At 34.7% G+C, this 18,769-nt stretch overlaps 1 protein-coding gene across 4 annotated transcripts in view; it reads right to left on the bottom strand.

Annotated features, from left to right (window-relative positions):
- Positions 1–18,769, bottom strand: part of LOC150102203 (tRNA (32-2'-O)-methyltransferase regulator THADA-like) — a 424,395-nt gene that overhangs the window by 312,159 nt on the left and 93,467 nt on the right. For 3 of the 4 annotated variants that reach the window (XR_016548929.1, XM_090399010.1, XM_090399011.1), the window contains 3 exons: positions 12,930–13,023; positions 12,430–12,630; positions 352–501 (listed from right to left, as the gene is read on the bottom strand). Coding sequence is in view for 3 of the 4 variants with exons in the window: in XM_090399010.1 (XP_090255136.1) it covers positions 352–501; positions 12,430–12,630; positions 12,930–13,023 (445 nt within the window). In the remaining variant the exon portion in view is untranslated. The remainder of the gene's footprint in view (positions 1–351; positions 502–12,429; positions 12,631–12,929; positions 13,024–18,769) is intronic. The other variant, XM_090399012.1, reaches the window with a different exon arrangement.

Here is an 18,769-nt window from a genome sequence, read left to right as displayed (position 1 = left end):
TGTCTGCAGAGAATTTGAGTATGTTTAAGGCACACAGTATGATGAATTGTGTGTATGACAAAAGGTCCTCCTAGATATGTCTTTGACTCCATGGGGTGTTGGGAGAATAATAATAATATAAATAAATATACAGTTTGAACTATACATTAATAATTAATTAGCTTAGATTTTTTCAAATCAGAATTAATAAAACTAATGCAGAGAATTAAATTACTTAGTAATTCTATAAGTGAAAGAAACTTAAGTAAATTTAAAATTAAAAATTAAATATATAAATTAAATAATTATATAGTACAAGAAAATTTGATATTTTCAGGTATGAAAAAAAGAAAAATATATCGAGTTCTGTACCTGGAGGTCTGCCCTTCTTGTTTGTGGAAGTAGTAATGAAGAGCAATTCATAAACAACAGATATCAAATGAAGGCAAGTACAACGACGTTGGTATGAAGAGCCAGGAAATAAGTTCCTAAATAGCAGTTGCATTAGCCATTCCACAAATTCTATAATAAATATATAACAAAAACAATATATACATTTTATATATGGAGGTTTATCAAAAAGTTTCATAGAGTGATCTCTTCCTCCATGCACCACTAAAACATAAAGTAAATAGTGAAGTAACAGAGCAACTTTCTTTTCTGGTTATTCCTAATATGTGGCCATAAATTAAAGATACCAAGGAATTATATACTTGGTTTAATCCTTGATCCAAGTGTAAGCAAATAAGTTTGCACTGAACTATTTTCAGGACTGGGGAAACTCATATAAAGAAGCTAACGACTTCACATTACTTGCTTTAGTATCCCATAATGCGAAGTACATCTCCTTATGGAGATGTATAATGCTATGCATTATGGGAAGAGTCACTACCCAGACTGGTTTCAACCTTTATTGGGGTCTCATCAGTGGGAGCCAGATCCAGAGGTGATAATAAGTTTGAAGTAATGCAGAAGTCATTTTCATATACAAGTAGCCAAAAGGTGTCACACCTTATTATTAAAATACTCTGGATTAGAGAAAGTTGTTGGAAGTTTTTCCACTTGGTTATACTATAAATTAAAAATACCAAGAAATTATATACTTAGATAAAAGATTAAACCAAGTATATAATTTCTTGGTATCTTTAATTTATAGTATAGCCAAGTAGAAAAATTTCCAACATGTGGCCATAAAGTTGAGTGGCACTAACACGATACAATGGTAGTGCTACACGATTAAGCTCATATTATTATTTGCTTCCTAACAGCAATTTCATTTCAAATTAACATGAAGTCCATGAGGTCTCCAAGTATTGTCAGATCTTCATTTTGGTTCTATGACACAGCTAACTGCATCACTCTACCTAAATTAAACATATGTTTTAGTATCAAACATATGTTATGCTAACCTTTCATCTCCCATTCTGTTTACGTAATTAATTATCTCTGCTCGCTTCTTGAATGCTAATGATGTTAAGTTTTCTTCTGATATCATTTTTAAATGATTTTTCTAATGATGCCATCTTTTCACTCACCAAATTTTCCTCAAAACTCTCATATCTGGTCTTCAGTCAATCAACTATGAGAGATTTCCAAAAAGTAGGGTAATACATTTTTTTTCTTAATAATGGTGAAAAGGAATAAAACACAGCAGAGAGATAGATCCATTAATAAATTCAAAAAGATTGCCACTGCAAAACAGGTGTCTGTAAAGTTATTCGTTTTTTGCAAGCCAACCAGTTCATGGTGAATGTTACCATGAACAGGTTGTTACAGGGAAAAAAGCGATGTCAAAGAAACAGGTGTGTTTTTGGGTGCAATGAATTTAAAGCAGGCTGTGGTGACATTTAAGATCGACATCAGGCAGAACAAGCCTTCACTGAGCAAGACAAAAGACATTTTGCACATAAGGGGCATTGTTCTTGAAGACCGACAAGTGAAACTTTACAAGGCATAAAATTGCATAAGTTGTGAACTTAAGTAAGTCCACTGTTTATGAAAGTGTTTACGATGTCCCTGACTTTCAAAAGGTGTGCTCCTGCTAGGTGCCACTAGCAGAAAGGTATTATAAAGGAGCACACCTTTCTTATAATGTTCTATCTTATCAATTATCTAATTTTATAGTGTCTCTTGAGTAAAGATCCACCTGTAAGCTAAACTCTGCAACCCACCCACCTTCAATCTATTCCAATAGGGAACATTCCACAGACCTGTCATCAGCTTGGTCACTCATCTCTGAATCTTCCTCACTGCCTCCCAATCCAAAAGAAATGCAGGTGACCAAATCTGTGCACAGTAGTCAACATGTGGCCAAATCATAGGCTTATAAAGAGGAATAACGACCTCCCTATCTTTACTTGTCAATGTGCTCTTCAGCATCGAAGCAATCCTCTAAGCTATTCTGACAGCTTTTGCAATATGTCCTGTGAATTTCAAATCTCTATCCACCATCACCTCCAGATCCTTAGCCTCATCAATTTCCTGTAAACTAGTACCATCAATATGATACAAAGTGTGTAAACTTTTCATCTGTAAACTTACATTTACGACATTAAATTGCATTCATTGTCGTTTGTCCACACTGCCAATTTATTTAAATCATCTTGTAAGATTTTATTGTACAATGAAACCTGTGGAGAATTCATGACTAAACAAACACACATAATAACTACAGTAGTAAGTTTTAATAAGTAAATATTTCATCCTAATTCATCATATTTATTAAAACTTATTACTGTGGTTATTACGTGTGTTTGTTTAGTCATCTTGTAAGATATCTACATTACCTTTATCAACTACTGCCTCTCTAGCTTTGCATCATCAGCAAACAACCGAATGTCCCCAGTGAAATCTCCTGCTATGTCATTAATATACAAATTAAAGAGTACTGGTCATAGTACAGAGGCTTGGACAACTCCACTAGTCACCCTCGTTTGGCTTGCTTCCACTCTACCATACACCACCCTCTGATGTCTATCTATCAGCCACCCCATCCCCCAAACATGCACTAGCCTCGTATCCATTCCCATTTGCTTCTAATTATGTAATAGTTTTCAATGTGGTATTCTGTCATATGCCTTTTGCAAAGTCCAGCAGTATCATGGTATAGAAATTTTCGTTATTCAATTTGGCTGTCTCCTTATTATAAAATGTGATGAAATTATTGAAGCAAGACCTACCATTTACAATGTCAGTCATACGGCCCCTATATAGTATCATATTCCTATCCACCCATTCCTGAATTTTACTTTTAACTAACTTTTCCAATACGTTAACCACTACTCCAGATACACTAATTGATATGTAATATGCTACTTCTGTCTTGGAGCCACCTTTATGTAGTGGAACTATCTTACCTCTTTTCACTCCCTTGGAACCTTGCCAGAGTTGAGACTTAGATTAAACAACTTTGTCAGAGGCAATGTCAGTTAACTTGCACATTCTCATAGCATACGAGCAGACATACCATCCAGCCACACTACATTCACATTGATCTTTTTCAATATACTAAATATCTCCTGTTCATCTACCTCAATGCTCACATCAGTCTCTGTCACCTCAGTAACTGTAAAGTCACCACCTGGATGATATACACTTGGAAATGATCACTTAGTAACTGAACTATTTTTTCTGCTGCTTCTGTCACTTTCCTTCCATCAGCATTGAGTAAAGTTATCTTTCCATAATCAGTCTTTCTCTTAATTGCTACATAGCAAAATACTCTTTTGGATTCACTTTGTCCTACTTAGCTAATTTTTTCTCGAAATCTGATTTAGCCTTCCTTACCATACTAGTTACTACTCTTACATGTGCTTTATACTACTCATGGGCACGCTGATCACCTTGTTGTTTATATTTCTTCCACAATGCTTTTTTTTTTTTTTGGAGCTCCTGCTTTATATTGCTAGTCATCCACTTAAACCCTACTCGATTTATCTTGATGACCCTGGTATGCACTCTGATACTACTTCATTCAGACAATCCTTGACCACTTCCCATGCATTAGTGACATTCATTCTGGTTAATTTCTTATGCCATGGCACTCACCAAATTGCCTCCTAAGTTTGTCAAAATCGCCAGCTTTGCAGTTCCACATAAACCCTATCTTCACTGTTGAAAGTTTATTTTTCACTTGGTCAGACTATAATAAATTTAGTTTAATCCTTTATCCAAGTGTGTGCAAACAAAGTTTGCACCTGAAAGTATCTTCAGGACTGGGGTAAAGTGGTACAACACCAGGCAACTCCTTGCAAAGGTGGAGCAAGTTACCAACACTCCTATCTCAGTATCTCCCATAATGCAAAACACATCTCCTTGTGGATATGTATAATGTTATGCATTAAGGGAAGGGCCACTACCCAGACTAGTTTCGACCTTTATTGAGGTCTCTTCAGTGGGAGCCAGGCCTAAGTGGAGATACCAAGGCAGAAGCATTAGCAAGGTCATCTCCTCCTATAGGAGCTGCCAAACGGTGTGCCACCTTTTTATTAAATTACTCTGGATTTAGAGAAAGATGTTGTAAGTTTATTTTTCACTTTGTCAGACTATAATAAATTTAGTTTAATCCTTTATCCAAGTGTATGCAAACAAAGTTTGCGCCTGAAAGTATCTTCAGGACTGGGGTAAAGTGGCAAGGAGTTGCTCGGTGTTGTACCACTTTAACCCAGTCCTGAAGATACCTTTAGACGCAAACTTTGTTTGCACACACTTGGATAAAGGATTAAACTAAATTTATTATAGTCTGACATTTTATAAAATACCAATACCATTTTATGATAGTAATTGAACAACAACAAAAAAACAAACCCTTTAATGATGTATTATTCTAATCAAAACTTTCCCATATTTTTGATAAGGACAGGCAATCATTCTGATTCAAGTTAGGATGGTGAAGTATGGCTTCAGCACTCTCCTTAAACAAGAATTCAAATTTGTACCGACATCTATGTAGAAGGCATATTTCAGACCAAAGAATGTTGTGGTTTGTCTCTATTCCATGTTGAGCTAATCAAGATTTATCAGATTTTTTGTGGAAAATATACAATTAATGTTCTTGTATTCTTTTTTCTATGGAGCATGTAGTTTGTCCGAAGTAGAAAAGATGGCAGCCACATGGAACTTGGTATACACCTGGAAGAGAGATAGGAGAGTGTTTATCTTTAGAAGAGGGGAAATATGTTGAGAGTTTATTAATGGGAATAAAAGTCACTACTAAATCACATTTCTTTAGAATTCAGAAAGATGTGTGGGACTGGAACTTGACATATTCAGTTGGGTTAGGTTAGAAGCCATTTAATTTCATATACTGTGTGATGTTTGAGAGTTCTTCCAGTAAATAATGGGGAGTTGAACAATTAGTCTTAGCATGTCAAATTAAAAACTTTATGATTCATGTTTTTTTTTGAGAAGGATGATGTGCAGATTGTTGAAGAATGTAACGTCAAGTGAAAGTGGGTTTTCTATAAACTGATGTAGTTAAATTACCTGATGGTGGTGAGTGGATGAGAAGAATGTCTAAATAAAAGTTAGCTAAAGAAGGGGAGAGTGGACTTCTGTTGGCAGTTCCTTATACTTGGTTGTAGAATTTGTTTTGACAAACAAAGTATTAGAAGGCATCATGAATGCGAACAGTTGTATTATATCTCAGAAAATATTTCAGAAAATAGACGTATAGTCTCTTTGAGAAGTACATTTGTAAATAGGGATTCCCACATTGAAGCTCCTCATAAGATCAGTATAATGTATGGAGACATTTTTGTCTAAGAAATCAGAAGCGTTCTTTAAAAAAGAGCAAGACTTGCCTATATGTGATTTCAGTAGGTTTGCTAAATATTTGGCTATGCAATACGCAAGTGAATCAATGCAGTCTACAATCGGACAGAGAGGAACGTCTTTCTTATAAATCTTTGGTAGACCATAGAATCTTGGTGTTCTTGCAAAAAACGTTTTTAACTTTTCTGTGGTGTCTGTGTCTAAACTTATAACTTCATATAGAAGGAAGGGGTGCTTAAGAGTCAAAGCAATATAACTGAGAGGAGACCTCCACATAGCCTTCAAAGGGATGCAGAGAACTGGCCAGAGCTTCTGACCGACCTAATGTTCAATCCTCACCTTCTCGTGGTGCACCCTGTTAGGTATCTACCTGGATACTGAACAAACAAGGATGGGCTGGCAATTTGGGATTTAGCTGAACAAATTGTATTCTTATTGGCTTAAAACAAAATTTCAAACAAGATTTCACATGACAGATTATCATGCTGGCTGGGTGTCACCCAATTAAACAAGACCCCTGTTGTTTTTGCCAGGGAACACGGTGAATAGCGAAAAGTCAGCTACAGAAACAAATCCCGAAACACACACCAACTCGACATCACCAGAGTTCAGGATCGGTACTATCAACATAAAAAGCCTGAATGGCAAAGAAATGGAGCTAGCTGGGGAATTGGATAATATCCTCGTTTTTAATATGATATTGCCATTGACGCCATCTATTCATGCCTCTAATCTTTCTCAGGACTATCACATCTGCAGTCTCTAGTCTTTGGTCAAGTGTTTTACTTCTGACCCAGCTCTCCAATCCATAAGTTAAAACTGGTTTGAACACTGTCTTGTATACAGTCCCGACTAATTTCTCTCTCATTCCATATGAATTTATTCAACTGACTTCCTACCATACCAGCTTTGCTGATTCTGTTGTCTATTTCCATATTTAATTTACCATCTTCAGTAACAATTGTGCCTAAGTAGCTGAAATGTTTTACTTGTTCCACAGGTTCCATGTTCACAACACAGTTGACATTTTCAACAATTCTACCTATTTTCATTGTCTTTGTCTTTTTAATGCTGACCTTCATACGATATCTATTACAACAGTTATTCAATTTAGTCAGGGAATCTTGCAAACTTGTAGCGGATTTATTTAGAAGTATAATATCGTCCGCATAAAGCAAAGAGCTGACATTAACATCTCCAATTCTGATATCATGTTTAATTACCACTTTCCTTCATAATGTGATCCATACAGATAATGAATAAAGGGGATAATGTACATCCTTGTCTCACACCAGATTTAACATTAAACCATCTTCCTGTACTTCCTTCAATTCTAACTGCTGACTTACAACTCAAATAAAGACTAAGTATCGCTTGATATAATGTCCCATTGACATCATATAACTGTAGCGTATTGAATAGCTTCTCTCTTGGAACCTTGTCACATGCCTTTTCCAGATCGACAAAACTTAAACAGTGCAGCCACTGTAAGACTTTTATACCACCATATGTTAGCATTTCTGGTCGAATATCATCTACTCCTGCTGCCTTTCCACATTTCAAGCCTTTGATGGCTTTTTCTACTTCAAGTATGACTATGTATGCCTGTGGAGTGTTTTTTACCACTGTGCAATCACTGCTTGTTTCATTTGGCAATTTTTCGAAGTAATTACTCCATAATTCAAGGATATCTTTTTCTCCCGTTTTCATGTCACCGTCATCATCTCTAACTCCTTTTACAGCACTCTTTCCTCCATTTCTAAGCTTCTTCAACAACCTCCATAATATCTTACCACCTTCTTGATATTTATTTTCTATGTTCTTGCCAAAGTCCTCCCATGACTTTGTTTAGCTAGTTTTATACAGTGTTTCACTTTCTTACATTTGTCTCTGTATTCTCTTAGAGCACAAGCTGACTTATTTGCCAGGAACTTTTGATATGCTTTCTTCTTTTCCTTCACTGCCTCTTTAACTTCCTGTGTCCACCATGGAGTTCAGATTTTTCTATCCTTGCAGACAACCTCACCACATGCCTCTCTGGCTGAATCAATCAGGGTTTTCTTTAAGGCTTGCCACTAAATCTCCAAAGGTTTGGTTCCTGTTCTCAAACACTTTCATTTTTTCTTCAATAATCTTTGTGTATTTTAGTCTACAGTTCACATCTGAGAGCTGCTCAACTCTTATTCACTTTAAAACTTTCTTAAATGTTCTTCTTTTCAATATGAAATTCAATTTTATTCTGCTCAAGACTAAATGGTGATCACTTCCAATTTCAAATTCTCTGTACACTGTGGTGTTCTGCACCAGTGGGAAAACATCACTATCGACAATAACACAGTCAATGAGACTTTTCTTATTCCTTGCCTCTTCTCTCCATGTGAATTTGTGCACATTTTTATGTTCGAACATGGTGTTAGTAATAACCAGTACATGTCCAGAGCAGAAATCCAACAGGTATTTGCCATTATTATTAGCTTTGCTCTTTTCTCCAAATTTTCTCAAAACATTTTTGTATGTCTGACAATCATGTCCTACTCTGCTATTTAGATCCCCAACAAGGACCAACTTTTCCTTTTTCATTATGTCAGTTGCTTTCTCTAAAGCATCAAAAAATTGTTCCACTTCTACCTTAGTAGAACCTTCTGTAGGACCATAGGCACAAATAAGTCTCATTGTCCAATTCCCCATTCTGATATTTGTCCACATCACTCTACTTGAGACTGCCTACCATTCAAGAAGATTAGCCTCGTATTTTGTGTTGAATACTATGGCTACTCCTTCTTTTCCTTGATTGTCATTGCCTGAATATAACATTTTGTATTTATTGCTCAGAAAGATCTCACCAGTTTTTGTCTTTTTTGTTTCAGTCACCACTATTATGTCAATCTGGTACTTATCTAATTACACAGCTAGCTCCATTTCTTTGCCATTCAGGCTTCTTATGTTGATAGTACCGATCTTTAACTCTGATGATGTTGAGTTGGGGTGTGTTTTCAGATTTGTTCCAGTAGCTGACTTTTCGCTGTTTGGCCTTGTTCCCTGGCGAAAACAACGGGGATCTCGTTTAACCGGGTGATGCCCCAGTTGGCATGAAATTTTGTCATGTTGTACCATCATTTTGTATATTGATTTAAGCTAATAAGAATATAATTTGGTCGGCTAAATCCCAAATTGCCACCCCATCCTCGTTCATTCAGTATCCTGGTAGATACCCAACAGGATGCACCACGAGAAAGTGAGGATTGGATATTAGGTCAGAAGCTCTGGTCGGTTCTCTGCATTCCTTTAACCACCTTACCGGCCATTATGGATCAAATATGCATCCTCATACGTTTCGTATCCATCATATATTTCAATGTAATATCAATGGTATTATAATTTTAATATGTACTTCGCATCCATAATAACCTTGACGTCTATACAGCTTTGACCCTTAAGAGTTCTCATAGTACCCATATATAAAAACAGAAATAAAACTGAATGTGAGAATTACAGAGGTATTTCATTACTGAGTGTTCCTGGTAAGATATATGCAAGTATACTTGAGAAATGGTTGAGAAGGATTATGGAAGAAAAGCTTGGTGAAGAACAAGCTGGATTCAGGCCAAATAGAGGCTGCCTGGATCAGATTTTCACTTTACGACAGATAGTTGAAAAATCATGGGAATATAACAAAATTCTGTATATAAGTTTTGTACATCTAAAAAAGGTATATGGCAAGGTGCCAAGAGAGAGAAGCTATTCAAAATGCTACAGTTATATGGTGTCAATGGGGCATTATATCAAACAATACTTAGTCTCTATTTGAGTTGTAAGTCAGTAGTTAGAATTGAAGGAAGTACAGGAAGGTGGTTGAATGTTAAATCTGGTGTCAAACAAGGATGTACATTATTTATATGGATCACATTATGAAGTGGTATTAAACCTGATATCAAAATTGGAGATGCTAATCTGAGCTCTTTGCTTTATGCGGATGATGTTATACTTCTAAATAAATCCACTACAAGTCTGCAAGATTCCCTGACTAACTGTTGTAATAGATATGGTATGAAGGTCAGTATTAAAAAGACAAAGAAAAAAGATTGCATTGTGAATGAAGAACCTATAGAACAATTAAAACATTTCAGAGGCACGATTTTCAGCAAAGATGATAAATTAAATATGGAAATAGACAACAGAATCAACAAAGCTGGTATGGTAGGAAGTCAACTGAATAAATTTATATGAAATAAGAGAGAAATTAGCCAAAACACTAAATTAGCTGTATACAAGACAGTGTTCAAACTAATTTTAACTTATGGATCGGAGAGCTGGGTTAAAAGTAAAACACTCGACCAAAGACTAAAGACCGCAGATATGAGAGTCCTGAGAAAGATTAGGGGCATGAACAGATGGCATCTATGGCAATATCATAATGAAATTGAGGATATTAGGAAAGAACTTTATACTGTCAACATCCAAGAATGTGTTAGGAGAGCTAATCTCAGTTAGTATGGTGTAATGTGTGTGTAATGCATATTGTATACGGTAGAATGTGTTAGCAGAGCTAATCTCGGGGGGGACTAAGGTTCAGTCTTGGAAGGTGAGCAAGAGTGGTGTTAGGTGTGAGGTTTACTGTATTTTTCGCCTTATAAGATGCACTTTTTTGTACCTAAAATTTATCTGAAAATTAGAATGCGTCTTATACAACGAAGTATTTTTTATGAATATGCAGTTATGGTGCATCATTGCTTGTCGGCAATGCGTGATTGGTTTGAATAATTGCACAGTTATTAATGATCATACATTTAAACTAGTAATCAATACATTATTAAATTAAAATTTTTTTTTTATAACCCATGGATTCGCACAGACAAAGCTATACAATTGCATTTAAGCGTAGTGTGATTGAGTACGCAAAAACATATGGCAGTAGGGCAGCATTTCAGGCCTCTGCCTACAGAAAAAATGGTACAAACTTGGACACAAGAGTGGCAAAACCTAATGCCAAATGGCCAGAAATTGAAGATGAATTAAAAACTTGGATAAAGGATCAAAGAAGATCAGGTTGCTGCATATTTATAAAAATGATTATTCAACAAGCAAAATTATTGACAATAGAAAGGAATATCATTGATGGTTTTATAGGGTAAGAGAAATGATTTATGCATGCATGCAAAACGAAAATATCATGGAAAATAAATGGATAATACATGTATTAAAATTTAAAATTAAAAAAATAATAATATATACATGAAAAATATGATGCATAATTTGTGCATCATATACTGCAAAGGATATTTTATTTTTATTTTCAAAAATTCAAAAAGAAAAATGTGATGCATTGAATAAAATGGTGCAACTTATAGGCAAAAAACATGGTAGTTTTTTTGCTTTGATGAATGAGAGGAAGACGTTTCCAGATTAAGCTAGTGATTTGAGGGTTTTGGTAGACAGGAATTGAAATTCAGAGGACACACTGCAAAAGTGATTAAAATAGCTGACAGAATTATCTAGTCACTGAAGAACACTCTTAACAAGCACAAATAACAAAGATTATTATTATTATTATTGCATGACACCTCCAGGGAGTCCAAAGACTCATCGAGGGAGGGCATCTACTCTACAGCTGTCTTGTCTCCACCAACACCATCTACCACTAGCATTTCCACAGACAATCACAAACATCCATGCCCACGGTGGGATTGGAACCTGCAGCCTTTTGGCTGTAGAGCGGATACGCTAACCATTCAGCCAACCAGGCCGGTTTGTGGAATGCTCATTATGAGGGCAGGGTGAAGATTATCATACTCTTTGTATGGATTTCATCTGTGCAGTAGTCCAGATAGCCTCTAATATGATGAGCAAGAGGTGAACAGGACACAAGTGACCAAGATGGTGGCAGGTCTGTGGAATGCTCTCAGGACAGGGTGAAGAGTTTTAGTTTACAGAAATTGCTTCATAGGTGAAAAAAAGGAGTGATATGACAGAGACATAAATTATTAAATGTTTTATAGGATAAATACACAGGAAATTTTTGGTACGGGACTAATGGGGGGAAGAACTAAGGTTCATCCTTGGAAATCAAGCAGGAGTGTAGTAAGATGTGAGGACTAGTTTTTTTGTATGGATGAATGAGAGGAAGAGGTTGCCAGTGTCTATTGTGGGTGCCTTGTTGGTGCTTAAGTTCAAAGTGAAGCATGACAGATAGTGTGCTAATCTTCATTACTGAATGGAGAAATGTTTAGGGCCTCCCTCGAGTCTGCAGAACTCCACTTAGTTGCATATGTAATAGTAATAATAAAAAGAATAATAATAATACACTGTTATGCAAATTGCATCACTGGTTTTATGTTGTACATCTAACTTGAAATATTCTATTCCATCCTGTTTTGACATTTCAAAAATCTATCTCTGAACAATTGATGGTCCTGATCCAGGTTGAAAATTATGAAAAATAAATAAATTTATGTTTGTGATATCTGTTGAATAATTTCATATTTTGATTCTGTGATTTGTAATGTGTTGTAAGTACATTATACATGTGCATATTCTAATGATATAGTGTCCTAGGATGCTAAGTATAATGTTCTACAAATTTATATGTCAAGTAATCAACATGAAATTCATATCACTTCATACCTAATATCTACTTTTCAAAATTAATTAAAAGTGCAATTTTTTGTGAACACAACTTACCAATATTTGAAACAAATTCTGCTGAAAAAGGTATTTGCTTTTTTGTATAGAATGTAATGGTGATCACACCACTGTCTCTTATTCTACTTAAAAATATTCTTGTTTGAGTCTTTAAACATTGACGAAATGGTGCATTATCAATATTTAAATTCAGGGAAAGAAATATCTTCATCAGCTGACATTCTAAAGATGTAGGAGGTTCTGCAAAAGTAATTAAAAAAATTAGAGTGCTTTTTATCTTACAGCAGTGTGGCTGTAATTACAACAAAACATTTAAAATCAAAATCACATTGGGATTAATATTACACAACATCTAGTTGTGTAATATCAATAAATAATGAGATAGATTTGCATGGTTCATCCCTGTGGTTTCACAAATATATATACATTGATATACACATACATACATAATATAAATTAACAATTTTCCCAAATTAAATTTGAATGGAATATATACATTGTATTATAAAAGTTAAAGTAAAAAATAAATTTTACTCTACCTGCTTTCCTGACTGATGAAGAAATCAATTTTATTGATTCTATTCTCACATCTTCCTCTTTATGGCACATCTGTTCCAAAATGCTAACTATATCCTATATAGTTAAGGGGAATATCATATAAATTAATAAAAACAAAATATCAGGTCAAGAGTCCTATAATGAAAACTACTATGTCAAAGTTACAAGATGATATCTGACTTGTATATCTTAAACAACAAATTATCTTATTTAAAACTTGCATTAAAAATTGTACAGATGAATACTCATTTCTGTGGCTGAAAAGCATGTAAGCCAGCTAAGTAATGTAATGTTATTAATCTTTCAAGTTTGAAAAATTAATGTACTTTGAGTTATAAATTCACAAAAAAATTAACTATACTAAAATCAAAGAGATCAAAAGAATTGTTTGTAATAATAAAAATTTAGCTAAAATGATTTTCCATTATAACAGCAATCATGCCATGGGATTCTTGTTGAGAATTTCAGCAGTTTATTATAGTGAACTTTCATTATAACAAATCTAAATATTGTACCTAAAAGAAACTAGTAGAAGAATAATATTTACTTCTTCATTACTTTATAACTTTATTTTGCCAAAAATTACATATAAAGATACAGTTAGTTATGAAATTTATCATGGTTATATCATGAATGAAGGATAAAGATAAATTAGAATTAAAATATCATTATTGTCATCATCTAATTTCTCATATGTACCTATCTGATATTGACACAGATGTTGATTATCACACATATTGAAGTTAAATGGAGAAAACACACATCTAAAGATAAATAATTATAAACTACACTTATTTAGCTAATTACTATATCAATATTTTGCTTTTGTCACCAAGGCATCTTCATTGGAACAAAGATATACAACTAAGCACATGCAACACATGCACACAAGCAGGAAGGCAAACACCGAGTTTAAAAGGCAGGATCCTACAGTCCTAATAGGCATCCTCTATGGGCATGATGATTGAAACTCCTTCAAGGTCTCAAAATAAATGTCTACCATATTTTAGGTAAAGTAAAGCAGCTGAATATGTTCAGATATGGTTAATGCTGTAATGCTGCTGTGGCAGATTCTAGAAGTAGTTACTACAATTTACAGGACCATATATAAATCAGAGAGAGAGAGAGACTATTTCTAGAATCTACCATAACATTCACCAAATCTGAACAAATTTGGCAGCCTCATTTTGCCTAAAATATGAGAGACTTATTTTGAGATCTTCATCCAATTTCCATCACCAAACCAATAAAGAGTGCCAATTAGGACTCCAGAATCTTGCCTTTCATCAGACTCTGTCTGTTTGCCTTCCTGCTAGTGTGCCATCATTACATGTGCTTAGTTGTATTTCTCTGTGCCCATGAAGATGCATTGGCAAAATATACTGGCATAGTAATTTATAAGCTAAATAAATTTAGTTAATAATAGGAGAGATTGACTTCTATTTGGGTTTATATAGGTCAAATTTATTTCAAAGTTAGAAAATACTGACAAGTTTTCACCAACTTTAGCTGTTTAGCTTCGTCAGGGTAAAAAAGCTGTGGTGGAGATATGTGGATGACATTTTTATTGTTTGGAAAAACACAGAAAAGGATCTGTTCGATTTTCTCAGCATAATGATAGTTTGATTTTTTCAGCAAGATCAACTCATTGCATCACAAAATTAAATTCACCTTAGAACTTGAGAAAGAAACACAATTACCATTTCTGGACACTTTAATTAAGAAACAAATAGATGGACGCATCAGCCTTACAGTCTATCGCAAACTAACAAACAGGTCGATACTTGCATTTCACTTCTTCACATCACATTTCTCAGAAACTTAGCATCATACACATGCTAAAAAATAGCGCCTCTCTCATCACTACAGATGATAAAGATCTCAAAGATGAACTATCCCTGATATCAAATAACAGGGATAGTTGTAAACAATGATTATCCTAGAAAATTGATCCATAAGATACTTTTTTGTGACCCCCCCCCCCTACACAAAGACAGCCTGAAGATATACATTATAATTCAACTATCGTGATTCCATATACGGGGACAGTTTCCAATAAGATTGCAACATTCCTCAAGCCACATGGAATATGAGTGGCTTTTAAACCTTCAAAGACCATCCATCAATTCTTAAGATCTCAAAAAGACAGTCATCCATTTTACAAATATGCCGGAGTCTACAACATTCCCTGTTCGTGCAGCTTAAACTATATTGGTCAGACCTCTAGAAGTTTTGAAATCAGAAGGAACACATAGGAGATGTAAACAATAATAAAGACAAATTGGGGTTAGAGAAATTTTCTCTAACCCCAAATCTCTAGGACAAACCATATCATAGAATGGGACAAAAACTCCGTGCCCTACTTAGAGGAGGATTTCCGCTCCTGAATTATAAAAGAAGCCATAACAGTTATCCGTTCAAAACAAAACCTAAATAGAAAACAAGGTTTAATTCTGCCTGAGATTTGGAAGACCCTCATAAGATCTTTAAATATGCCAGAATTAAATCTTGCTGCCAATTACAGAACGTTCTTACATAACAACAAGTGAGATCCTACACGCTCCATGCGTGTGATGTATGCGTTCTTCTGCTTTTTGTAAAAATACAATTGTATTCGGTTATTCCTTCATTTATGGTTTTAGTGTAATAGTTTTAGCATTTAAGTTGTCTTACATCTATATTTTACCCTGACGAAGCCAAACAGCTAAAGTTAGCAAAACTTGTCAGTATTTTCTAACTTAGTTTGAAATAAATTTGACCTATATAAACACAAATAGAAGTCAATCTCTCCTATAGTTCTTGTGGTCAAAAATAACCTTTTTATCATTAGTTAATAATTATTATCTCTAGATGTGTTTTCTCCATTAAACTTCAAAATGAGTCCCCATTTGTAGCTTCAAGGGTGAGGAGAGGGGACACAAATTACTAAAATAGTACTTCATGATAAAGTTTATATTACTAACTTTGTATAAAAATTTTCTTCAAAATTAGATTATAACAGACAAAAAAAAAAAAAAAAAAATTATATTCTTGATTTAATCCTTTACCAAGCATAAGCAAAGAAAAGTTGGTGTGTTAAGAATTTTCAAGACTAGCCACCCAAACATGGAGACAGACAACTTCACATTAAATTGCTCTAGCATACCATAATGCACAATACATTTCCTTTCATGTATACTGCTATGCATTATGAAAAGAATAGTGACCATTTTCTACTAATGCATGGCAAACAGTAGTCCCCATCCTTCATATTATGCAAGCAGCCTAGCTGTTAAGATATTTCATGCACAAAAACTTTGTTTGCATAAGCTCAGATATAGAATTGAAGCAAGAATTAATTTATTGTCTACTATAATTTACTTTGTAACCAAGCAAAAATAAATAAATAAATAAAAAATAATAATAATATCTACAACTATCTCTATCCAGTGTATGTTTATAAATATGGTGATACACAATTTTGTCATTTGTATACAGAAAATTCTGGGCTTGAGCGAATTTATATGTTCTCCTCTCTTATAAAGTAACAAAAAAAGCTGGTTCATAACAAACCAATGTGACAGAATAGAACACACTGACATCATCAAAAACATCAATATAGAGATAGAACTGGAAAGGCAAAAACAAGTGGAAGAAATTACAGCTTATAAAGAGTGCCAGACAAGGAAATCTGGATCACATGGTCTATGAAACAGAATTTACTGTGAGGTCTTATATATTATTATATTATATTAGTATTATGTGACTCCTCCAGGGAGTCCAAAGACTCATCGAGGGAGAGTTACCAACAGCATCGAATGATTGATCGCTTCCAACTACTAACTGCGCTCAAATTTATTTAGCTTTTTTGCATGAGCCATTAGTAGCAGAGGTTCTACCAATCAACCAACCTTTGCTAGATTTTATTCTTCTCATTCTAATTGTACTCTTTAAATCTTTTCTCTCTTACATGTCATATACTAAGTGAATTTATAGTCAACTATACCATCCTCATTCCAAATCTCACAGAGATCATGTCTTAATTAACAACTGGAGTATTATTTCTCTAATACTGACTACGAGATGAGCCAAGAGCATATCCATCATGACTACTTACATAGTAGCATATTTGGCCTTCTTTTGACTGAGGTAACAGCTTGCATCTGCCTTGGTATTGACCCCACTAGATCATAGCAGGTGCCCTGAGGTATTTTAGATCAACCCAAGAAAATAATGTCCTGGAGTTTAACGACTGAGACATTGGCATCAACAGGTGGATGCTGAATTCTGCATGGTCTCACAAATTCAAATCAGGAGAATTAGGTGGCCAGGAAAGCACATCATGGAATGCTTTTATATATATCTTGGAACCGTGTTGGCACAATTCAAGCTTTATGACATAGGGTGTTGTCTTGCTTGAAGAATCCAGATCTAGGTCACACTGTCATCATATAGGGCAACACCTGATATGCATCAATCCCCAGGTAAGAATTAGGGCCCAAGGTGTGTTTAATGGTAATGAGAGGATCATCAATGTCTATGAGAACAATTCCCATACCAGGATACTACCACCACCAAGCTGTTTCAGCCAACCATGCAATCTGGTTGGCCAGAAACACTTAATTCTGTAGATTGGAGTAGATAAAAGGCTGCTATCCATTATCAAAGGAATACAACATATTTATTGTATTGATCCTATATATATATATATATATGAGGTATGACAATTTAATTCCCAGAAAGCACCAGTAAAAACCTACATCTGGAACTATACATTAGTAGCTACTGTCACCTTCAAAGTAGTCCCCTTGTGAATTTATACACAGTTTAGACGGTGTTCCCATTTTTGGAAACAGACCTGGAACTCTTTTTCTGGAATACTCGAGTTACTTTATCACATTATGCTGGATATCAGCAATGTCAGAAAATCTTCATCCTTTTAGCACAGTCTTAATTTTGGAAACAGCTAGAAATCAAAGGGAGCTAAGTTGGGTGAATAAGCAGGATGACCTAATTTGGTAATCGATTTTTTGGCCAGAAACTCTCACACGATGAACGCATTATGGCTTGCCGCATTGTCGTGATTTCTTTCGAAATCTTTCGCATACCCAATTCTTCAGTTAAAATTACCCAGATGGTTTCTCGATTCATTTGCAATTCATCAGCCATTAATTGTACACTTAACTGTCTGTCAGACCATACCAAATCTTGCACTCTGTTCACATTTGCAATCGTCATTTTTGTTTTTGGCTGCCCACTTGTGGGGTCATCATTCACATCTTCTCGTCCACTTTTGAATCTCTTATGCCACTCGAGAAACTTGACTTTTTCAGAGCATCTACCATATGCCACTTTCAACAGCTCTAACATTTCAGTAGCAGTTTTGCTGATTTGCATGTTAACATCAAAATTTGATGTTAATGCAACTTCAAATTTTGTTCACAGATTTTTACATAAAAGTTTACACACAGATTATTGTTTTGCAATAACCAACTAGCAAATGGCTCTATCGGCTTGAGGTTTACATACTCATTAGTTAAAAGATGTACAAATACGATTACTCATGTGACTCCAACCAAATCACCACACAGCAACACTAAACAGCCATTCCGGGAATTAAATTGTCACACCTCGTATCTACATATACATACACATAGTCATATACATATATATATATATATATATATATATATATTAGGGTTAGCAAGTGATTTTATAAGCTTGGTTATTTAACTCCTAATCCCAAGTATGCAAACAACTAAGTTTGCACCTGAAACATAGTTCAAGTCTAAAGATGGTACAACACCAGGGCAACTCATTGTAAAGGTGGGTAAAGCTCTGA

The sequence above is a fragment of the Typopeltis vanoorti genome, chromosome 10, assembly GCF_054136105.1.
Source record: "Typopeltis vanoorti isolate ZY-2024b chromosome 10, IOZ_Tvanoo_1.0, whole genome shotgun sequence".
In the NCBI taxonomy this organism is placed as follows: Eukaryota; Metazoa; Arthropoda; class Arachnida; order Uropygi; family Thelyphonidae; genus Typopeltis; species Typopeltis vanoorti.
The sequence above is the reverse complement of the archived record's forward strand: the minus strand, read 5'-3'. Positions and strand labels throughout refer to the sequence as shown.